Genomic DNA, 23,512 nt, shown 5'->3' on the forward strand with positions numbered 1-23,512 from the left:
AGCTCCATGCTTCACTCCATCCTGAGATTCCGCACTCAATGGAGGTAGGGACCTGCTCCCTAGGCAGGCTCAACTCCATCCTGAGATTCCGCACTCAATGGAGGTCGGGATCCGCTCCCGCTATGCCTTTCTACAGGCCCCCGAGCTCCATGCTTCACTCCATCCTGAGATTCCGCACTCAATGGAGGTAGGGACCTGCTCCCTAGGCAGGCTCAACTCCATCCTGAGATTCCGCACTCAATGGAGGTCGGGATCCGCTCCCGCTATGCCTTTCTACAGGCCCCCGAGCTCCATGCTTCACTCCATCCTGAGATTCCGCACTCAATGGAGGTAGGGACCTGCTCCCTAGGCAGGCTCAACTCCATCCTGAGATTCCGCACTCAATGGAGGTCGGGATCCGCTCCCGCTATGCCTTTCTACAGGCCCCCGAGCTCCATGCTTCACTCCATCCTGAGATTCCGCACTCAATGGAGGTAGGGACCTGCTCCCTAGGCAGGCTCAACTCCATCCTGAGATTCCGCACTCAATGGAGGTCGGGATCCGCTCCCGCTATGCCTTTCTACAGGCCCCCGAGCTCCATGCTTCACTCCATCCTGAGATTCCGCACTCAATGGAGGTAGGGACCTGCTCCCTAGGCAGGCTCAACTCCATCCTGAGATTCCGCACTCAATGGAGGTCGGGATCCGCTCCCGCTATGCCTTTCTACAGGCCCCCGAGCTCCATGCTTCACTCCATCCTGAGATTCCGCACTCAATGGAGGTAGGGACCTGCTCCCTAGGCGTGCTCAACTCCATCTTGAGAATCCGCACTCAATGGAGGTCGGGACCCGTTCCCGCTATACCTTTCCACTCAATGGAAGTCTTGAGACTCTATACTCGGAGGAGGTCGAGACCCGTTCCAACCACTCCTGGCTGCCGGCATCACTCCAACATAAAGTTTGGCCCAACCATAACCCCATCATATTCTTCGAGAGAACCAGCTGGAGCTGCAATAAGGCGTTCGAAAGAATCCGCTAAGCATAGCATATATGACACATACAATGCCTAGATAGCTCATCAAGCCTATGAGATAGCAGACACACCCCAAGTCACAGAGAATAACAAGCAAACCCAGAAATTTACATATCAAACAGCAGACAAGGGGGAACGGAAGCTCCCATAGGGCCAAGCGTCAGACAGAGCTCGGCGGAGGCGTCCCACCAGGATTGGCGGCCATCATTTCCGCCTCCAGGTCCTTTAATCTTCCTAGGTGCTCCGCACATTCCTTCTCCAAATGTTCCGTCTGAAAGATAGCGTCCGCTAACTCCCACTGACGCTCAAAGGCGGGGTCGGAAGGCCCCACAGGATCTTGGATCCATTTACGAACCTCCTCGTTGGCTCGATCCAGCTGCTGCTTAGACCGGGCATGACGTCGCAGAATGGTGTCTCGTTCCTTCTCGATCCTCCGCACAGCCCCTTCATACAAAGAGGCCCGATGATTCCATTGGTCTGCCTTTAGCCTAGCATCGACTCCCCTCTCCCTGAGTCGCCGGAGGTGGCCCTCGAAGGAACTCTCCATAGAAACCAGGAATAAAACGAGAGGAAGTAAAGAAAGAAATAGAGCTACCCCTGGTTGAAGGGAGGAAGGGCAGAAATCAAGCCCCCATCGGACACTCTGTGACCGGGGCCAATTCCAAGCGAACCGGCGAATATAAAGGCTGGAAAGAAAGCTAGCCACGGCGGCCCTGGCCTGTCAACATCATAGGGTCACGGGTCACAACAAGACAAGCACACCAATTGAGGAGAATATCCACACGGGGAGCAATCACATATAGGCATCTCAAATAACGAAAGAACTCACGGGGTGCAAATAGTTGAAAAAGACTAGCCAGGTCTAACCAGAACACCTGGCTAAAATAATAGAACGAAATTGACATGAAACACAGAAACGTAGGAGGCTCAGGCCTCGGGGCCCAATCCTGGGTCTGCTGAAACTGTAGGAAGACCCGCAGAAGTTTTAGGCGACCTAGTTGGAACATTCTCAATCCCCACCACACCAACCTCCTGAGGAACAGGGAAATCTTGTCGGACGGATTCAGGTAAGGCATTCCAGGCCGCCTTCAAATTTAAGAAACTGAGGTCTGCACCTCGAGGAATGAGACCCGATTGGAGGAATTGGAGGATGGCACCCTCAAAACCACACTCCACCATCCTGCTAGACCGCACAGCCAGTAATTGGTAAAAGTCAGGGGAAGAGAGAAAGGTTTGATGGCGCTGGGCGAAGCGAGCCTCCTCATTAGTCTGCATCTCTTCCATCTCCGTTTGAGCCGCATTCAGCTCGGAAACCAGCTGATCCCCCTTAGAACGAGCCTCGGCGAGCTGCTCTCGTTCTTTTATTAGGTCAGCCTCCAAACGTTGGACATGACTTCTGACCTCAGCTAGCTCGGCACCACGTTCCCCCGACAGACGCTCCGCTTGCGCGCAGGACTCCTGCAACTGCTTTCGGATGAGGCGCAGCTCTTTAACCTCCTTCTTCAATCTTTTAACCTCCCCCTCCGCTCGGAGGCAAGCATCCCGAGCTGAGGTGGCCTCGGACCGAGCTAACTCCACATCCTTCAAAAGGACAGGCGGATCAGAAGAGAGGGGAGGTCGGGCAGCCAATTCCTCCTTCAAGCGCACTAACTCACCATCCAGGCGGGCAAAGCGTTTCTCTGACCTAATCACCTGGCGATATAAAGCCTTCTGTTCCATTCCGATCTGTTGAAACAAGGCAGTAAGAAAAACTCCCAGCAGTATTAAACCTCCAGGAAGGAACAAGTAGCACCTTGATGTAAGACTCATACAGGTGATCGGTTAACTCAACCACCCCCAGATGAGGGAGAAGCCGTTGGTGAGTCTCCAGACGCTCTGTGGCTGCCTCACCCACGGTCCGCGAAAACAAGCTTCCGGGATCGATTTGCACCTCTAGGTTCGGAACCGAATGGGGCACGTATGGTTCCACTGAACACAGCTCCGTGAGCGTTACCTCGCACCCTGGGAGAAGGAGATCTCAATAGTCAGGAACGGCATGATATGAAGTACGGAGTGAGAGGACGGGAGAATGTGGACGCTCACCAGCAGGATCCTCTGTGGCCTCGCCCGAGGGAAGTTGACTCTTTTGCCTTTTATGACGACCTACGGGCTGAGGGGAAGAAGTAGCCTTCTCAGCCAACTCGGGACCAATCCCTGACGGTCTGACCCCCTTGGAAGAAGAACTGCCCACGACATCCGGAGGGGCCACGGACCCTCGAGAAGGGGGTAAATCCCCGGGATCCTCGGGGGGATCCCCGGACGCCCATAAGCTCTCCAAGCGGGTTAAATCCCACTTGAGAACCTTATTCATAGATGCGTTTAACATAATGCGACCTGCAAGGAAAGTAAAAGTTAATGAGCCACCATCAAAATGATTACTAAAGTAAGTTCTTACTCAGACGATCTCCCAGTCGAGCATAAGTGGGACTAAGCTCAGCCCGGTAGAGCAAGGCTTCGTTCTCCACCAAATCGTTAACATTAAAATCCAAGCCCGCCAACCTGGAAGAAGCCTCTAAAAAGGCGGAAGAACAGCGTATAGGACCTAAGGCCGGCACCGAAGGTAAGCCGGTCGACCAAGCAGCCGACCCAGCATAAGGTCGGGGAGGTCTAACGAAAATAAAATAGCCCTTCCAGCCCTTATGGGAGGTAGGACACTTGCTGAGAAAGCTCAGCCCCGGCCGAGCGGAGAAATAGAAAACACCACACTCAAATCGACGCAAAGCATACAGACCATGGAACAAAGCCGGAGTTAAGGCAATCCGGTACAATCGGCAAACAATCATGGTACCACAAATCAGGCGATAGGAGTTAGGGGCAAGTTGAGAAAGATTAAGCCGATAGTACCGAGCTAAAGCCAGAAGGAAAGGAGGTAGGGGAAACCTAAGACCACTGATCATCTGATCATAAAAAACGGTCAGGAAACCAGCAGGCGGACGACTAGGTCGTTGATCAGAGAAGGGCACGCAAAGCTCATGATCCAGGGGAATCCCGAACCGGCTCCTGAACATGCTTACAGCATCTGACCTATAGACGCTGTGATAGGTGTCGAACCAGGGAGTAAAAGGCGGCATAAGGAGGAAAAGAGAAAAAAGAAGGAAAAAGAAAAATAGAAAAGGAAAGGGGGAAGGCACCTGCACGCAGGGAAGGCCCCCAGCAAAAGGGGCAAGTTCGAATTGGCAGAAGGGTAGCCGCCGGAGACGTGAAAACACGAGGAAAGAAAAGAGAGTATATATAGGGGGACGGCAACCCTATCATGAAATATTCAAACTTCCACAAGAAACATTCCGACAATATAAGCTTATCGCCAATACAGGAGAACCTCGCCCAAAACGTCGGCGCATATATCTTGACAAATTCATCATGAAAACCGCTCCTCAGCGGTTAGGGGAAGAGCGACGAGCCAGACCAGAAAACGGTCGAGACCCGATCCAACCAGTAGCTCAGGCCCACACGAAAAATAATCGAAATAACACAAATCCGGCTCACGCCCATTCAACAAACGAGACCTTATCCAGACAATTGTACCAAACCAGAAAGGCTAAGTAGCTTTGACAAAACTAAAACATCCACATCAAGCCATTCCCCCCAAAAAACCAGTAGGCACATAATACCCCAGTCCCATAACAATCCCGACAAAATAATCTTATAGGACAAATGCTAGAAGAAGTAGGCTAACGCCCGGGCTTGTCAGAATCAGGCAAGTCCTCCCAAACCTTATGAGGAGCAAGGAATTTCAAATCGGAGCCCTTAGGTATCACCCCGGACTGGAGGAACTGCTTGACGGCTCCGTTGAATCCATGCATTAGCATACCTCCTGCCTTAGTACCCAGCAGCGCAAGGAACTCCGGGGACTCCAAATAAACGGCCAACCTCTCCTGCCACTTGGATTCTTCGTCAGCCTTCAGCTGGGAGACCTCCTCACGCAGACCAGCAATCACTTGCTCTAGCTCCCGCACTGTCGATTGGAGGGTGTCCCTCTCCTGAACGCCATCCGAGAGCTCTTTGCGAAGCCCTTCCTGTTGAACCAGTTGAGCGGATAGACCCTCCTCCAATTTCTGCTTCCCCTCCTGCAGGTCCTGGACCTCTTGCCGTACCTGGGCTAGGTCCCCTTGACAGGTCCTCAAGGAAGTTTGCAGGGCTAACTTCTCCTGCTCTAGGTGATGGAAGCGGGAAGCGCGAAGCTCAGCCTCTTGATCAAATCTAGCCAGCTCCGAGGAAACCCGCAACAGGTCGGCCTGGGCTCGCTCAGCTTCCGCAGCAGCAGCCTCTGCCTGCGCCTTAGCACGGGCCAGCTCGGCCTCCAAGGGGGACTCCCGCAGCTGAGCTTGAAGGTCGGATACCTGGAGGTGAAGCTGATGGTTGGCTAACTCCAACCGAGGTACCCGACGATCCAGCTCTTGACAGCTCATCAGAGTCTGATAAAAATACAAAAGCTGGTCATCCTTATACCAAGAATGAAAGCAAACATATCAAACAAAACATACCCTAGCAGCAAAGTCTAGTATCTGCCGGCGCAGCACGTCATTGGACATACGTGCGAAGGTCAACCCATAGGGAGGATTCTCCCCTTCCGGGCAGAGAACTCCCTCCTCAGGACCCGAGGAGGAAGTAGCAGGGGCGCCAGAGGGGCGAGAATCTCGGGACCTTTTTCTCCCCCTCAGAGCCTCTGAGGTCGGAGCAACCTCAGAGGAGAAAACTGGCGATTTCCCCCTGTCTTGGCGATGCTTGGTACGGAGCTCGGCAGTGGAGGGCTGCAGGGAAGAAACAGCCAAAGGCAACAACTGAGCGAGAGGTAACTGGTCTTCAGAAGAACCTGCAGTCAGGAATGGGGACCAGTGAAACCTCCGGTTCTCCTACAGGGGCACACAGAGAAGCCTCTCCTCCATCACTCCCCCGAAGGGAGAGCCACCACAACCTCTCTAAGGGGAGTGCCCGCGACCTCCGGCATTGCAGCAGAAGGCCCAGCCTCGACAGAAGAGTCCAAGACCACCGGCACAACTGCAGGTGCTCCCCCAACTGGCTCCACGAAGGTAGGAAAAGAAAGCAAAGCTCCCCCACCTCAGTGCCGACAATGGGAGGAGCCGGTTGCTCCTCATAGCCGATAGCCAGTACCTCCTCTGACCCAACAGGGGCCGAACTGCCATCATTAGGAGTAGCCGTGGAAGACCCAGCAGCTTCATCCGGCACCCACCACTTATCCGTGGTGGTGAGATCCCATTTCAGCGCCTTCAACAGGGCGGCTTCCATCAAGATATCCCCTAAAAACCACAAGCATGAAAAGGTTAGTGAGTATAACAAAACCCCAGAAGCAAACTACGGAAGACCTACTCAGGGGAGCCTCCAAAGGAGATGTCGTTGGGGCTGAGGCCAGCTTTATATAACAGGGCCTCGTTGGATATAAGGGACTTCGCATTGAAACAGAGGCCGGTAAGGGTCTCTGAAGCCGACCGGTAAGCAGGGCTTTGCATATATTGGCCAAGGCTTGGTGATGGGAGAGGAGCAGACCGCCAAAAGGTGGGCCAGGTATAAGGAGCAGGCGGTCTGAGGAAAAAATACTTGTCTTTCCAATTTTTCCAAGAAGAAGGATACTTGTCCAAAATGTGAAAGCCGGGTCGGGCAGCAAGATATATCTCTCCCCGATTCCCTTTCTTCACCCAGAAAAAGTAGTGGAAAGTAGTGGGATCGACCGAAATCTGATAAATCTGAAAAATAATAGAAGCGCAGCAGGAGAGCATGAAGGAGTTAGGAGGAAGCTGAGAGAGGGAAAGTTGGAAGTACGAAGACAGGGATTGAAGAAAGGGAGGAAGAGGAAAACGAAGACCCCCTTCCATTTGACCTCGGAAAAAAGTCACATAACCAGGAGGAGGCCGATCAGGTCTCTGGGCAGGGGTAGGAATCAGAATCTCATGGTCACTTGGGATACCATAGTGGGCTCTAATCAGAACCTCGTCATCTATAGTAAACCTAGTAGGTTTACACCGGGCAAACCAAGGAAGTGAGTCAGACATCAGAATAGACTCCCCAGAGGGAAAACACGAGACGAAACCTAGACCAAGGAGAAGAGTAGCAAGGAAAAAAGGAAGGAGAAAAGAAAAAGCACAGAGCTCGAGCTCGACAGAGGAAGAGAAACAAGGGGTGCGAGACGAAGCAGAAACCACTGCAACAATGAAGGGCACCCGCGCCCTAGAAATCGAGTAGAGCGAACAAAAGAAAAGAGCCACCGAAAACCAAGGAAGACCACTCGAAGAAGGGAACAGTAACTTACGGCGACGTGCAGAGGTGGTGGAAGAGGAAGCAGCGAAGGGAACCACGAAGGCGAGAACGATGGAAGAAAACAGCGAAGACTGGGCAGTTAGGGTTCGGCGAAAGCGGGGAGAGAAAAAGAAGGGAGGTTTAAGGCAAAACGGTCGGCAAATCGCGACCCTTGAAACGTCCACCAATCAAAGAAGGCAGTTGAGTGATCACACCAACTGAGCATCGCTACCGTTAATCCTAGAAAGATGAATCAACGGGTCAGGAAAAGCCTGGCCCCACAAGAAAAGACGAGGGAAATAAAATAATAAACCCAAAAACAAAACCCCTCGCGGACACGTCAGGAAGGAAATGCAACCGGCAGGCAAGGTAAAATTCGAGCTCGCCGCAGGTCCCCCCAAAACATACGCAGGTCGGCACGCAGGTCGGATCTCACGAAACAAGACCTCGACCCAAGGAAAGACGCACAACAAATCCTACACCCGTAACATAGTGAGCCTAACACAAGCACACCTTACACACCAATCTGTGCCAACAATCAAAGACAATCAGAGGTTCAAAAGTAAAACGATCACCCAAAAGAACAAATAGCGCACCAAAGTTAACTTCCCATAAAGGAAGACCTCAAAACAGGTAGAGTATCTGTCTATAACACCAAAAGAGAAAGGGAGAAGTAAATTAAAGACTTGGCTTCGCAGAAGCAGGAAGCTCCCCCCAGACCTTCTCAGGATTCAGGAAGCCTAGATTAACATCCCTGGGTAACACACCCGACTGGATGAATTGTTTTACAGCACCCTGGAATCCGTGCAGAAGCATAGTACCAGTCTTTTTCCCCAGCATTGCCTGGAACTCAGGAGAGGTCAAAAAGGCTGCCTTCTGTTCTTCCCCTTGCTTTTGAAGATCGGACACTTGTTGCCGAAGAGCTTCCACCTCAGATAGGGCCTTATCCCTCTCATCAAGCGCCCGCTCCCTATGTTCTTTCTCTTCGTTCAGGTGGGACTCCAGCTCTTGTACCCGAGCGGTGGCCTGTTCCAGGTCCTGGTGGAGCGCCCCTTTTTGCTGATAAGCCAATGCAAGGTCGGCCTCCAGCCTTAATCTGGTCCTCCCCCAGAGGTCGAGGTCCTGCCGAGCTTTCCCTAACGCAAACTGGGCTTTGTGAGTGGCAGCTCTACTTTCTTCTAACTCCTGCTCCAACTCTTGAAGCCTGGAGGTCCTGAGCTCAGCGTCCAACTTTAAGCGATCAACCTCTTGTTGAAGCTCAGCTCCCGCACGAGATGCGGCCGACCCAGCCAACACCTCCAGCTGCTTTTGCAGCTCCGCCACCTGAGCCTCAAGACGTGACTTGTCCAAGCTAAGGAGAGGCACTCTACGATGGAGCTCCTCACACTGCTTTACCACCTGGACAAAAAAGGGAAAACTCAGATCAACCAGTCAGGAGAAAACAACAACCCTAAGTCAAAATTCCATACCTTGCCTAGATTACCATGCATATGGATAAAAATGGAGTCGTTGTCGAGAGTAGGCAACACCTCCCTAGCATACCTCTGGAAGTCCCCTTCAGAAGACTCCTCCACATGAATGGCCAAAGGAGAACGGGGAGGACGGATAACCTTAGACTTCTTATTCTTCTTCTGGGAAGCACCGGCCAGGGACGAGGATGCCTTTCTCTTCTCAGGACACGGCTGGGCAGAGGAAGAGGGGGACAAGAGTTTCACAGGAACATCAGCCGTCGAAGGCTCCCCCTCAGGAAGGGAGACCTGCCCAGACACCTCGACCTCAGGAATGTCAATCAGGATGGGCTCAGAAGCCCCAGGAGTGGCCAGACGCTTGCTCATTTCCTCCCGGATCCTCTTCCTAGCTCTGGTCTCCCGGACCACCACGGGAACCGACTCCTGGGGCACCGAAGCCTCGGACACCCGATCCGCCGGAGAAGGGGAAGCAAGCCCTTCCTCCTCGAGGCCAAAAGAGGCATAGAACTGTCCGGAACTCTCTGGAAAAGTGGAGGACGACGCCCCATCCCACCTAGCCACCATAACGGAACTCGTAGGCTCCCCAGCAACCACAGGACTCTGCGGCTCTACAAGCCCCGCTTCTAAGCCCACAGGCCCACCTGGCGCGAGGGGAACATCAGCACCAGGAGTAGCAGTCGAAGCCCCTTCCATCTCCGTAGAAACCCACCAGCCATCAGTATCGGATAGGTCCCACCGCAAAGCCTTCCGCACGGAGGCATCCACCAGAAGCTCGTCTGTAACCAAGAAACAAAGGAAGAGAATTAGTTAGCCTAAGAAAGAAACTATAGCAAACACAGGCAACTTACATAAGGAGGAGGTCAAAGGAAGGCAAGTAGGGCTGAGGCCCGCGCGATATAGAAGGGCCTCATTAGATACCAGCTTGTTGGCATCAAGCAATAGGGGAGATAACGTCTCCCTAACCCGTGAAGTGGACGGATAAGAACCCAAAGGAGGAGGGGGAGGCAAAGCAGCTTCCCAGGCAGTAGACCAAATGTAAGGGGTTGGGGGCTTAACGTAGAAAAACTTATGACGCCACCCCTTCTGAGACTCAGAGCAACCAGACAAAAACTTAACTCCAGACCTGGCAGCGAAATACACCACACCGGGCTCACTCTTCTTGGGATGAATGAACTGGTATAGAAAAGGGGGAGTAACGGGTATCTTGTAGACGTGGAAAACAATAAGGGCACCGCACAGTAAGCGGTAGGAGTTGGGAGCAAGTTGGGACAAGGAAATGTTGAAGAAGCGAGCCAGGTCATGGAAAAAAGGAGGAATAGGGAAACGCAAGCCAGCCTCTAGCTGGCCCTGGAAGAAGGTCACATAGCCGGCAGGAGGCTCATGCGGGCGCTGAAGGGAAGTGGGTATCCTGATTAGATGATCGCGAGGAATGCCATGGCGATCCCGGAGCACCGCAGCGTCATCAGGGTGCAGCAAAGAAGTGACGGACTCACACCAAGGGATTGAGCTTCCCATTGAGAGTACAAGAAAGGCAGTAAACCAAACACAGAGAAACAAACAAAGAAAAGGGAAGAACCGAAGGATTAACAAGGAAAGAAGGAAAGAAGAACGACGCCCCAGGACCCGGAACCAGAAAACAGCAAAGCAAAACCTAACTCAGAGGAGAGACTTACTAGGAGGAGCAGACATGACCGAAGGGGAAAAGAGCCGAGGAGCTAGAAGGACGCGAACAAGACCGGAGGAAAAGCAGGAACGCACGGACGCTAGGGTTCGCGGAAGCCAGAGAAGAAGGGACGGAGCGAGGGAAGTTAAGTCGAACGGTCGAACCATCCGGACCGTTAATAAATAAAAAGAATCAAAGCAATCCAAGCGGTCGAAAAAAAAAAAAAAAAAAAAAACCCCAATAAATCAGACAAGCCTAGACGACAGAAGGTCGAAGCAAACAAGACTTAAGTTCAGTCAGTCGAACTACGTCTCCTTCGACTAAACTAGGTCGGGAGGCTTGTGATCCGGATGGAACGACGTGGGCAAAACAGGTAGGATAAGGGGGGCCCCCAGAAGACACGTGGCAGCCCGAATCTCAGGCACACACCTATCCCAGAGAGCGGCATACAGACACCTTATCCCCGCAGCCAGGAACAGCACCCCACACATGCCACACAACCAACCCCGCTAAAGTAACGAACATCTGCACCGAAGACATCTCACAGAACCAGGTAGGCATACTAGCCCCTAACCCACCTCCCAGTTAGGGCAAAGGCAGGACCAACACACCAGACCAACTCCTGCAGACCCACCTGATACCTCACAACTAACAGGAAGTAAAACCACAACCAAAGGACAACCTCCTAAGTAGGTCGCCGCAACATAAGCCGACCTCGTCACCAGGTCGCCGCACCATAAGCCGACCTCATCACCAGGTCGCCGCATCATAAGCCGACCTACACCGGAGGCCGACATGTACCAGGGGCCAGCGCCCAACTGTAGGCGCCCGGCCCTACCTAGAGGAAGGGTCTCCTATTGGTCTTCTCCACCACAACCCACATAAGAAGGCCAGAAGGGACCCGCCTACCTACACCGCTAGGAATACCAGCTAGGAGCGCCTCACACCAGTACATTTCACCCCCGCAGGTTGGCCACACCCAACAAGGAGATAACACCAAAGCAGAAAGAACCAAGCTCCTTCGCAACATCTATCCACAAGAGGCACTCCAGTCAATCGCAACCCTTCAAAGAAGATAAGAGGTAGGGGAGGACCGCCGGATCTGAAGAACTTTTCACACAGCGGACCACTGTAAGTCCGCCATCTCCTCCAATCCCAAACAGCTAGATCCGAAGATATCGCCCCCTCCTCTTGCTCTATATAAACCTCACAGGTACGACATCAAACCCATCTTGAATCCGAGGGGTACATTTCTACTTTTCTGTTGATCTGACTTGAGCGTCGGAGTGGCCACGCCGGGATCCCCCGGCGCCCAGCTAATCCGTGTTTCCAGTGCCCCCCTGCAGGTCCTTTCTCCTCCGCGGTCTCGGGATTGGGCGACGCGGCCACCCCCTTGTCCGGTGATTCTGCTGTCGTCGGTAAAGAGCCGGAACAATCTAGATATAATTCTATTAAACTCACCACTATATTCAAATTCAAAAATTCACATACTCAATTATCTAATTATTTAATCAGATTTAAAAAAAATTTTCATATCCTTCTCTATTCGGGTTTCATATTAGATTTTCGATCGGATTCAAAAGAAAATTATCATCTCTGTCAACTTGCTGCTATAATAATGTTAAAATAAAAAATATTTTAGGTACAAAATATTTGATAAGATGTCATATTATAATTTGAGATGTAGATTTAATTTTTATTCCCTATATCATAACTAAAAAAACAATTCTCTTTTAATAAATATTTTGTGAAAAAAACAAGCATTTATTTTATTAGTGGTACAAAAAATATCTACGTTGAAAGATTTAGTGGTTTTAGTAGTACATCGACTTGTCTTTGAGTCCAACGACACTTATCCTTTAGTGGAAATTTAATTCCACTCTAAACAATTTACATATTTTCAAAACACTTCTAAAAATTTTATTGCTTTTAAAATTTAAAATACAACAATTAATTTCAGGATAACTTTTAAAATGCCTCTTACGCTTTAATAATTTTTAAAATCTATTTTTAAATTTTAATAATATTTATATTTTCGTCGAGAAGGGGTTTAATATTAAGAAATATTAAGGAGCATTTTAAAAATATATTGAGCTTTTGGGAGCATTTTAAAAATTTCCTAAACTTTTAAGGAGTGAATCGAAGTTTTTGCTTATCTTTAAATTAAACCTCAATTCCCAATCCAATCAACGAGTAGTAGCCTCCTCCCACCGCCGGCCGACGATAATTACCCGCAACCACCACCAGCACCCTCCCCGTACGGGGATCACTCGCTTCCCTCCCTTCCTTTCTCTCTCTCCTCCGCCTCCCGCAGGCCAGCCGGCGATCGAGTCAAGATCGGCAGATCGAATGGGCGGGAGCGGATGGAGGAAGGCCCTAAGGGGTTTCAAGCTCTGCGTCCACTCTCCCCTCGCTGCCGAAGGCGATAGCGACGTCAGGCCCCCTGTCACGCCCTCGGACCCCTCCGCCGCTTTGCCATCGCCAGATCCGTCGGATTCACAGCCGCCCGCTCCCACTCAGTCGTCCTCAGGTGTCCGCCCGCGGGTTTCCACATCCGGCAGCGGCCTTTCCAAGGTAGGATGCACTTGCTCCTCTTTGATCTATTCGTCTCGTGGGATTTTGGTTTCGATCTGTCGAGTGGGTAAGCAAATTCCAAAGGTCGCGTCAGTGCCCGCGGTTGAACGTGGTCTCTCTCTCTCTCTTTTCTGGTTCTCTACATGCCTACTTCCTTGTTTTACCATTGCCACTCTGACTGCCATGTAGAGATCGTTGTGTGATCTCTTTCATCATCCGTTGCATGTTGTACTTATCAAAAGAAAATGGGGTCATATTCTAACTTTTGGTTGCATTTTCCTGCCCTAACTTGAAACGCGCAACTAATTTAGTTAGAAAGTGATGCTGCAAGCTTGGAGCAGCAGATCTGGAGTTTTGACGATCATGATCCCGCCTTTTGAAGTATCCTACACTAAAATTCAACAAAAAAGGCATGATGTATGAGGCATAAGGGTGTTTTTATTTGGAGTCCTCAAGTTCCTCATCCCTGGTGAAGATCACCTTGATCCCCCTAACAACCATTAATGTGTTTATTCTATTGCATTATAAGTTTAAGGTAGAATAGTTTGTTATATTATGCTAATTCTAATTGCGCAAATGGTTGTGATCAAGTTCCGTTGAAGCACATATTACAGATTTAGCTGGCCCTTTCTGTTAGAACTATAGTTACTTTCTAGATTCATCAGAATTTTACATGGTTACCTTATTTGACAACCTTTGTTATTTTTCCGACAAAGTTCTATTATTCTCTTTGGCTGAAAGACCATAAGGTTTACATGGGACAATGCCCATTAAATTCTACCCTTTGGTTCATCAAACAGAGTGGTTGTTGCTCCCAGTAAGGTGGAACAAGGAGCAGGTTAGTTAATCCTCAAAATAATGTTGGGATTATGTTGTTTGAAATAGAGATTGTTTGCCTATTATACCTAGCTAGATCCTACTGGAACCTTCAAAATCATGCCGTGGATTGCCCATTTTACAATCTTTATTACTTTTCACCTGCATTTGTCATGTTTATTAAATACACTACTGCCTATGTTTCACTTATAATCATTCAAATCATTTTCCTTTCATTTTCTTGTCATTTACCAAAAATAAATGTTTAATTTCTCAATGTTATCACTTCTAATCTGGATAGAGAATTTGGGTGTCCTGGGTTCTAATATTGTCATTGATTAAGTTGTTCATAATTTGATCAGCATCTACATGTTCTATAGGCATGTATTCATTAGTTATGCTTCAATGATCAAGTAGTACATCATACACACTGGTAGAATATAAACACTTCGTCTCATTTTTCAGCTTCTTTTTTGAATCAATTTAAAATGTATTATACCATTGGCATTCTTAGAAGGTTATAGCAAAAATATTCCAAAATCTTGTTAGAGTAACTTCCTCTTTCATGTATTTGTATGATTATTAGCCTTTGTTTATTTCTGACAAAAATCTAAACAAACTCAAGTCTTGATATTATTCTGATATGCTCGGAAAAGGTCAAGTTTGTGGTCGTTTTGATAGTTATTATTTTTCTGAATTATGCATTCATGTAGTATATATTGGGAAGGAGACTTCTATAACAATTTAATGTTTTATCAACAATTAATTTTCTTTTATTGTTTGTTCCATCACTTGTTTGTTTTTTTCTCTTACTTTTATTCTCAGGTTGTATATTAGTTGAGCTTCATGCTCTTCAGTTTCTAACTCTAGGCAACATAATGTTGGACATGCTATATGAAATTAACCTCCCTTTTATCTATATCTAGAGGACGTGCGCCATATGTCTGACAACCATGAAACCAGGGCAAGGTCATGCAATCTTTACTGCGGAATGCTCTCATAGCTTCCACTTCCATTGTATCGCCTCATGCATAAAGTATGGCAACCATGTTTGTCCAGTTTGTAGAGCAAAATGGAAGGAAATACCATTCCAAGGCCCTTCTAATTCTCCTCGTGCAAGGTCGACAGTTAATCCAGTGAACATAAATAGGCATCATGCTTATAGTTTTCAGCATCCCCTCTTGCTCAATTTGGAGCCTTGCATTTTCAATGATGATGAAGCATTAGACACCACCTCCAAAGCTTCTGGAGTTTGCCACAGTGGATCCGCCAACACGGTAGTGATAAAAACATACCCAGAATATTCAGCTATTCCAGAGTCGATTTCGACAGATAACTTCACAATTTTGATTCATCTCAAGGCTCCTCTTGCTCCCAGAACAGAGGCTTCATCACAAAATGTCCGTGTAGGTGATGAAGTTCCCAGAACACATCGAGCCCCAGTCGATATTGTGACAGTGCTTGATGTAAGTGGTAGCATGTCAGGCACTAAACTTTCACTTCTGAAGCAGGCAATGGGATTTGTGATCCAAAATCTTGGCCCACTGGATAGATTGTCCGTTATTGCCTTCTCATCTACTGCCAGAAGGCTCTTTCCACTTCGTCGAATGTCTGAATTTGGCCGCCAGGAGGCATTGCAGGCTGTCAATGCACTGGCAACAAGTGGTGGAACAAATATCACAGAGGGACTCAGGAAAGGTGCCAAAGTGATCCAAGAACGCAAGGAGAAGAATCCTGTCTGCAGCATCATCCTACTGTCCGATGGGCAGGATACCTATCTCCTTTCTCCAACATTGCGTAATGGACGACACACTCAACCAGACTACAGGTCACTTGTGCCATCATCTATTCGAGATGGAACTGTCCATAATGTACCTGTTCATGTGTTTGGATTTGGTTCCGATCATGATTCTGTATCCATGCATTCAATCTCTGAGACCTCTGGGGGAACGTTCTCATTCATTGAAGCTGAGGGTGCAATCCAGGATGCATTTGCTCAGTGCATTGGAGGGCTTCTTAGTGTCGTGGTGCAAGAAATGCATGTGCAGCTTGAGTGTCTGCATCACGATGTACAGCTACAGTGCATAAAATCTGGTCGATATGCTAGTTGGATTAGAGATGCTCGACGTAGTGGGACCATAGATGCTGGGGACTTGTATGCCGATGAAGAGAGGGACTATCTTGTTTCTGTCAATGTTCCTCCAGAACACCATGAGACTCAACTTCTCAAAGTTAGTTGTGTGTATAGTGATCCTGTGACAAAGGGGGTAATTAGTCCAGCAGCTGTAGAATTGAAGATTTCTAGGCCAGAGTCGGTGGTGTCACAACCAATCTCAATAGAGGTTGATCGTCAAAGGAACCGACTCCACGCTGCAGAGGCCATGGCCAAAGCAAAGGCAGCTGCTGAGCATGGTGAACTCTCAGAAGCTGTTTGTTTACTGGAAGAATGCCGTAAAAGGATTCTTGAGTCTGAGGCTGCAAAATCAGGCGACCAACTGTGCGCAACCCTCGATGCGGAGCTCAGGGAGATGCAAGCGAGAATGGTTGATCGACAACGATATGAGGCATCGGGACGAGCATATGTTTTGTCAGGGTTGAGCTCCCACTTGTGCCAGCGGGCAACTATGCGGGGGGACTCAACCCATAGCGTAAACTTTACTCAATCCTATCAGACACCTTCCATGGCTGATATGATACAGAGGTCCCAAACATTTAGTCCTGTGACACGGCATTCAAATTCCAAGATGCGTCACACAATGTCATTTCCAGCAGGACCAAAACCCAGGTAATTTGTTAATCTTCAGTTGGTTGTGGGAGAAAATGGGCAAGTTTAGGTACATCCTGAAGAACTAAGAGAAGACCTTTTAAATTGGTTCTCGACCCATTGTTTTACTGCGAATGAATAAGTTATAGATTGGTTAAGTAGATTGGGATTTATTCTACCTATTGTTAAATGGGTCTAATGGCGTGTATATAAAGATTGTATGTATAATATGAAACAAGTATACCTTTGTGCCTTTGTGATTGTTGAGATAAAGAACAAACGCCCCATGATCTGTGAAACATTCTTTAGTTTGCTAGTTTATTTATTTATCGAGTTCATATATTGATGCAAGCTGATATACTTATTTACAGCACAGGTTATGTTGCATGATTCCTTCACGACCTTGTTTTGCTAGATTAAGTTAGGCCAATCCCTTGTTATTTTGGAACAAATTTAGGTTGATTCCGAAGATGAATGATAGGACTAGGACCTTTTAAATTAGCTTATATGACGTAGAGGATGATGAAAAGTGTAGCATCAATTTAATTTAGTTTTAGTTTAATTATTCAATTGACCTCATGACTTGTGACAGCACTATCTCACAGCTTGCGATTCCTTCAAGCCAAACATGAGCTGTACACGACAGAGAGCTTGGACCATTTGTGCCTGTCTGTTTCTTAATCTGTAGAGCTCTTGAATGGCAAGTAAGTCAACTATTTCCACAAGACTCGTACTGTCACATTTAGCTTTCCCTCTTTCCATGGAAACCTTGCATGTGGGAATGGGGGTCCATGCAAGACAGCTCCAATCTTTAGAATTGGATGCTATCTTTCCTCCTTTCTTTGACAAATCTATCTCAAACCTACAATTCTGAAGCCATTTTTTACCACCAAGAATGGCCATCACTCTGCAATTTCCTTGAGAGTTCCATATCAAAAAGATCAGCAACTTGTGTCTAGCCTTAACATGGAGCATTGCACTTCCAACAAACATGTTTTTGATATATAATTATGCATTTTCCCTCAATGCAATATAAAAGCATAATCTTAAAGCCTACATAGCTAGTCGTGTGACCTGATTCACAATCATTTAGAAGTGAAAGGAGGAAAAGTGAAAAGAAGGACAAGAGGAAAAAAATCGAAAATAAAAAAGAGACAACTGCATAGCTAAGTTTGTAGTTGGTGCTATGTTGGTGCCGCCTGATTTTAACATATTACGACTGTGCTAAGTGGGCCAGTTTGAGGCCACCTAAAATGGGCCTCCATCAAACACAGCTCATTTTTTGGAGTAATAGACAAGAGAAAAGTAAGAAAGCAAGAGAAAAAAATAAGAGGACTAAAATTAAAATTTTAAATAAGACTATTATTTTAGAGATCGATTTTTTAATATATATAAAATGTACTCTTCTGCAAGTGAACTAAAAGAAGGAAAAATAATAATTAGTCGACCTAATTATTGGTTTAAAATATGAGTTGATTTAATAGATATGAATTTTATATTGATCCGGTGTATATTTCATAGATCCCACGTGTCAGCAAAAGTCTTGGATTGAGTCAACAATTAGTACAGCCTGGCCGATTAAGGCGACCCCGCTTAATAGGTCTTTACAAAAGTTCTGTCAGGCCCAATCAATTCGCTGTTTAGGGCTCAGTTATGTGGCCCAGCCATCTCATATACAGGGGTCAGTCCCCTATGTGGTTCAACCATCTCATACATATGGCTCAGTCCCCTATGTGGCTCAGCCATCTCATACATATGGCTCAGTCCCCTATGTGGCTCAGCCATCCCATACACAGGGCTCAATCCCCTATGTGGCTCAGCCATCTCATACATATGGCTCAGTCCCCTATGTGGCCCAGCCATCTCATATACAGAACTCAATCTCCTAAATGGTTCGGCAACATCATCGGCAAGGCTTGATCCCAGCTAAAACGACAACAGCACGTGCACGACGAATGCTGAATACAAGGACGGTTACTAGGTTATCGCACCGACGCCCTAGATCCCCGCCTGCTACTCCTCACAGTAGAAGAATAAAAGTAGACCTCACCACTGAAACAGAAAATGGTTAATAACAGACTTTGTCCCCCAGATGCCATCTTAGATACATCTTTTACACCTATTATTTCCTTCTGAGACGGCACCCCTCTAACTCTCTTTTCTAGTCTTCTTATTGGTTTAAAATATGAGTTGATTTAATAGATATGAATTATATATATATATATATAGAAATTAGTTTCCTCTAAACTGGCCTTTGTGTTTATCTGCAGGTGTTCGTTGATGTTCCAGGCATCCAGCTGTGACTGATACAGCAGCTACACCACCCGCTTAGTTACTTTTCCGGAGTTCCCAGCTAATGCTATTGCTTTACAGTTGGCTCCTGCGTAAAAAGAGCAGCCCGTAGCTTCCACTTTTGAGTCCCATTTTGATGACAAGCTCTGCTCTGTTGGTGGTGGCACCACCATCCATGTGATGTTCGAAGATGTAGAATGCATGTTTGGTTCAGCATCTCATGATAAGTTGATCTCAGACATTATTATTGAATTGGATCCGATGACACCTCTTAATTAATTTTAACTTACAGTTTGCTAGAAGGAAATGGAACTAAAAGCTGCAGGCTCTAGGCAATGGTGAAGGGTCATCCGAGTAATTCTGAATGTGATAAATTAATGATGAGCAACATCTGGATTAATTTTGGATTACTCTTAATGTTTAAATGAGAAGTAACTGAATGCACGAGAAACTCTTTAATTCTGCATGAGGACGTGAAGCCTTGATTTTCTTGCTTCTTCTTTATTTAAGTAAGATTGCATCTTTTATTTACAGTGATTGGTTTTGCAGATCGCGTGACGGTAGAGGAGGTAGAAAAGCTGTAAAGCCTCCTTTTTGGCCATCTTCTGATTCTCAAGGTGGAGTTTTAACCGCTGACTGACTGACTGACTCTGGCTCCACTGGCGTTCATGGCAGAGCAAGAAGTAGAAGGCAGGCGACACGAGCAGCGAGAGAAGAAGAGAAGGTGACTCTGTTTACTTTACTGCACCTGCCTATAATTTATTAAATTAATTTTAAAAAGTTTAAATAGGTATTTATGTATTCAATTTATTAGTTTATATAAATAAAAGTTATGTACGAAATAATATTCATAAATAAAATTTAAAATATATGAATCATATTTATTAATATTTTTTTATATAAAACTTATAAATAAGAAAAATATATTTAAAAAATAAATAAATTTATACTATTAGTCGAATCAAACTTTATAGTGTTCAAGTTTGTTTGATAAGATAACCAAGTCAAACCAAATCGAGTCTGAAATAAACCAAGCCGTTGAAATGACAAGCTTGATTTGGTTTCTTTTTTACGAGTTTGAGCTTTGTTCATTTAGATGTTATCGAGCTCAGAGTTTAAACTTGTTTGATTGTTTGAAAAGTTTACAATTTTCAACTTATTTGATTGATTATTACACTTGATAATATAAATTTATGTATTTATTTTGAAAATTTCTTTAATAGTTCACGAGCTTTGTTAATGAAGATCATTCATAAGCTTTGTTAGTGAATATTATTCATGAACCGTTCATAATCTTTATTCATGAACATTAACGAATTGAACATATGAGTTCAAGTTTGCTCATTTAATTTAAGAGTTGGTAACACTTGTTCATTTAATTAACTTTATATATATTGAACGAACATAAATGAGCTCTTACAAGTTGTTCACCAAGCTTGCTCATTGATGGTGTCCTTTTTCACCCACTTAGACTCTTCCTCTTCCTTCACCGTTAGGACAGAAACTTCAATCCTCCAGTGTGCTCCTGGTGGCTTGTGAGTCAAAGGGCGTCAATGGAGGGTTGATGTTGTCGGCATGACCCCTTCGATGGTCAAGTCAGCTTTAAGCTGAAAGACAAAGCTCACGGAAATACGAGAGAAATAAATACTCAAAAGAAAGAGAAGAGAGATTGATGGTGAAGAAGAGTTGCTTTCGCATGCGATAAGAAAATCATCCTTCCTTTCACTTACCTCTGTCAATTCTTATATAGCCAGACGGAAGAGAATCTCCACGTAGTCCATAGCTGGCCACACAGTGGTTAAGGCACCAAGGGTGACAATCGTTTGACCGTATATTAACATTGTCAAGCCGTTGGGGGCGCCAAGGGCGATAACCGTTAGACCGTATAATGACATTGTCGAGTCGATGGCCAGTTGTCGCCTTGTGCCAGGTTGTCAGAGGTTGAACTGAGTGCAGAGTATTGAGTTTCTGGGTTTCCCGAGTTCGCATGGGACGTCGCTGGAGTGCCCGGGAGCACAGACCCCAAGTGGTCTTCCCGAGTTTGTTCCGAATGGGACATCTCTGGTTGATGTTCTTGAGCGCCAAATGGGTTTATGTGCTGCGAAGTCTGAGACTTGAGTGCCTAGTTACCTAAGCTCCATCGAACCAGAGTAGGTCGTTGCTAGTCAAATGCTCCCAAGTGCTGCAAGGCTAAAATGGGCTAGTGCTTCCCGAGTCGGAGTGGGATGCCAAATGCTAAGTTAGTCGAGTCTCTAAATGTTGAGACAAAATGCTGAGTACCGAGTCGTGAAACCAAGTGCCCAATTGCCAAATTCTGCCCTAATGTAGATCACACCAGTTGGTAGCTAGATCTGAGTGGATCGCCGAGTGCTTGGGAACGAAGTTGAGGCACTCGGGAGGAGAAGCCAAGTACTCGGGAAGTAATCTGAGTTTGTGTCGCACAACTGTCGAGTGCCTAAGTCGACTGAGTCATGGAATGCCGAGTCATCAGTCAGCAATCTGAGTGAGACTCCATTAGACAAAGGCTGAGTGTTTTGCATAGGATTCTCGTTGGTCGAGAAGCGAGGTCGGGTACTCAAGAAAGGGGACTAGTTGGTCAGGAAATGAGGTTTTATACTTGGGAGTAACTCTAGATACCATCACATGTCCCTCCTCTAAGTTGGATTGAGGAGCGGAATCGAATGAAGTCCGATAGAAGTGTGAATCGAAGATGATCAGCTCGACAAAGATTACTCTGCATGGGGAAGTTTCCGAATCGAATAAGTTAGGCTAAGTGGGGTTGAAGAGGGTGTGCCAAGCTGTGCTGGGCTATGAGAAAGTAGTCAATCCAGACGGGAACCTTGAATACCATCACATGTCCTTCCTCCAAGTCAGATTGAGGAGTGAAATCAAACGAAGTTCGATTGAGTAAGAGGTGACTATCACCATTAGGTGTCACCGGAGGTCGTGGTCGAGGAAGGCTTGAGTAAGTAGAACCCTAAGAAGGCATTGACCTACGTAAAGAGAGTAACCCGAATGGCTTTACTCGAGCTACAATATATGTCTCTCTTCTGAGTCAGACTGAGAAGGAATGAGAAGGAAAGTTGAATGAATTCCCATTAGAAAAAATGGTAAGACTGAAAGGATTAAGAAAACTTTCTGTATGAGAATGCTACTGTGGATGTTGTAGGGGTGAGGTGGCTGTGTGTCTTAACTCAGGCTTGTCCCCTAAGAGAATCTTGATGGAGTAGGGTGGTACAAAATATGACCCACCCAGACGGGCTATTTCGACTGCATTAAGAATAATGTCCAGAATACTAGAAGTCCAATAAGTCCCGAACAAGGAGAGGAGCTTGATCCCACGGTCATGGGGACAAGTAAGAATACCGAGAGAATCCGTAATGCGATCCCACCCGGGGATAATAATAAGAATAATGAAAATACCAAAAGTTAATATTATTCTGACCAGAAGAAAGAGAAGATTAAGGAATGAGAGGCTAACTTTTGGGTCAACTCGGAGGCGACCAATAAGTTGGCTGAATGGATGTTTGATTTTCCCCAATTGAGCTCTGAGAACCACACAACCCCATCTAAGGAAGTTGATTACCCTCCGATTGGCGAGACATCCACCTTCTTAGATATGGACAGGACCATAGATCGTACACCTCAAGATTTACTATTTTTTGAGCCCAAGTCGGGTTAAATTTGTGAATGTTCAAGGGCAAGAAACACAAAGGATATTTGACTTCCCCATTTGGGTGGGTGAATTTAGTAAGGCTCTAAGACTTCATCTTCAATCTTTACTGTTGTTTTCTTATACTGCCTAAACAACTAAGGTACTCAAACAACTATTATCTTATATTGGAATCTCTTCGATCATATGCATGAGTACAAACTTCCATCTTCTCAGGGTTGGATTCAATGCTTCGCTCGGACTCATTCTTCATGTCAAGCTCTCACCCTCCCCAAATGTTGATATACTTCTCATCTCAGATGAGAAACTCATTGTAGTCACGTGGGGGCTCTTTTGACAAAGAGTGGAAGAAGTCTCCTTCCCATAGTCCTTGGGCAAAGGTGCTTGTTAGAATCTCAAGCATAGTCGAGGGTATCTCCAACGTGGCCTAGTGAATCAATGTAGGTAGGCGCACAGGGATTCCTATGATCTTTGCTTGAAATTAAAGAGGCTAAGAGGGGTAGGCGGATGCCTCTTAGAGCTAGAGAAGTGATGTAAAAACAGTGAGGCGAAGTCATTAAAGAATTGTATGGATTCGAGTCTCAACATGTTGAACCATTGCCGAGTGGATCCAATAGCGTGGTGAGAAAGACTCAACATTTGATCTCCTCAAAATAAGCATTGTCAAATGAGCCAACACATGACGGGGCGACCCAACCCGTCAAAATCCTGCCATATGGCGAGGCGGGGTGGGTCTGCCTACTATCTTAGTGGATTGGGAAATCCTCAACCCAAGACGAGTTGCGAGTTATGTGGGCCAATCCATGGGTCTGTCTATCATCTTGGTGGGCTGGTAAATCTTCAACCCAAGACGGGTTGCAAGTTATGTGGGCTAATCCATGAGCCCACTAAAAAATATAAAAAATAAAAAATATGTATAAAAAATATTAAAAATTTTAAGTTTGGATTGTAGATTGAATG

The 23,512-nt window shown here is 46.6% G+C and overlaps 1 protein-coding gene across 1 annotated transcript; it reads left to right on the top strand.

Moving 5' to 3' along the window:
- The first annotated feature begins 12,639 nt into the window (after nucleotides 1-12,639).
- LOC141833275 (E3 ubiquitin-protein ligase WAV3-like) lies at nucleotides 12,640-16,874 on the top strand. Its single transcript, XM_074720677.1, has 2 exons — nucleotides 12,640-13,007; nucleotides 14,750-16,874. Exons 1-2 carry the CDS (start codon nucleotides 12,783-12,785, stop codon nucleotides 16,610-16,612), a joined length of 2,088 nt encoding a protein of 695 aa, XP_074576778.1. The 5' UTR covers nucleotides 12,640-12,782; the 3' UTR covers nucleotides 16,613-16,874.
- The last annotated feature ends 6,638 nt before the right edge of the window (nucleotides 16,875-23,512 follow it).

The sequence above is a fragment of the Curcuma longa genome, chromosome 8 (assembly GCF_044706935.1).
Source record: "Curcuma longa cultivar G26 ecotype Majalengka, Jawa Barat chromosome 8, ITB_CL_G26_1.1, whole genome shotgun sequence".
Lineage (NCBI taxonomy): Eukaryota > Viridiplantae > Streptophyta > Magnoliopsida > Zingiberales > Zingiberaceae > Curcuma > Curcuma longa.

Coding starts and splice junctions, on each gene's coding strand:
- LOC141833275 (XM_074720677.1), top strand. CDS start 12,783: ATGGGCGGGAGCGGATGGAGGAAGGCCCTAAGGGGTTTCAAGCTCTGC. Junction 13,008..14,749: donor CCGGCAGCGGCCTTTCCAAG/GTAGGATGCACT, acceptor ATCTATATCTAG/AGGACGTGCGCCATATGTCT.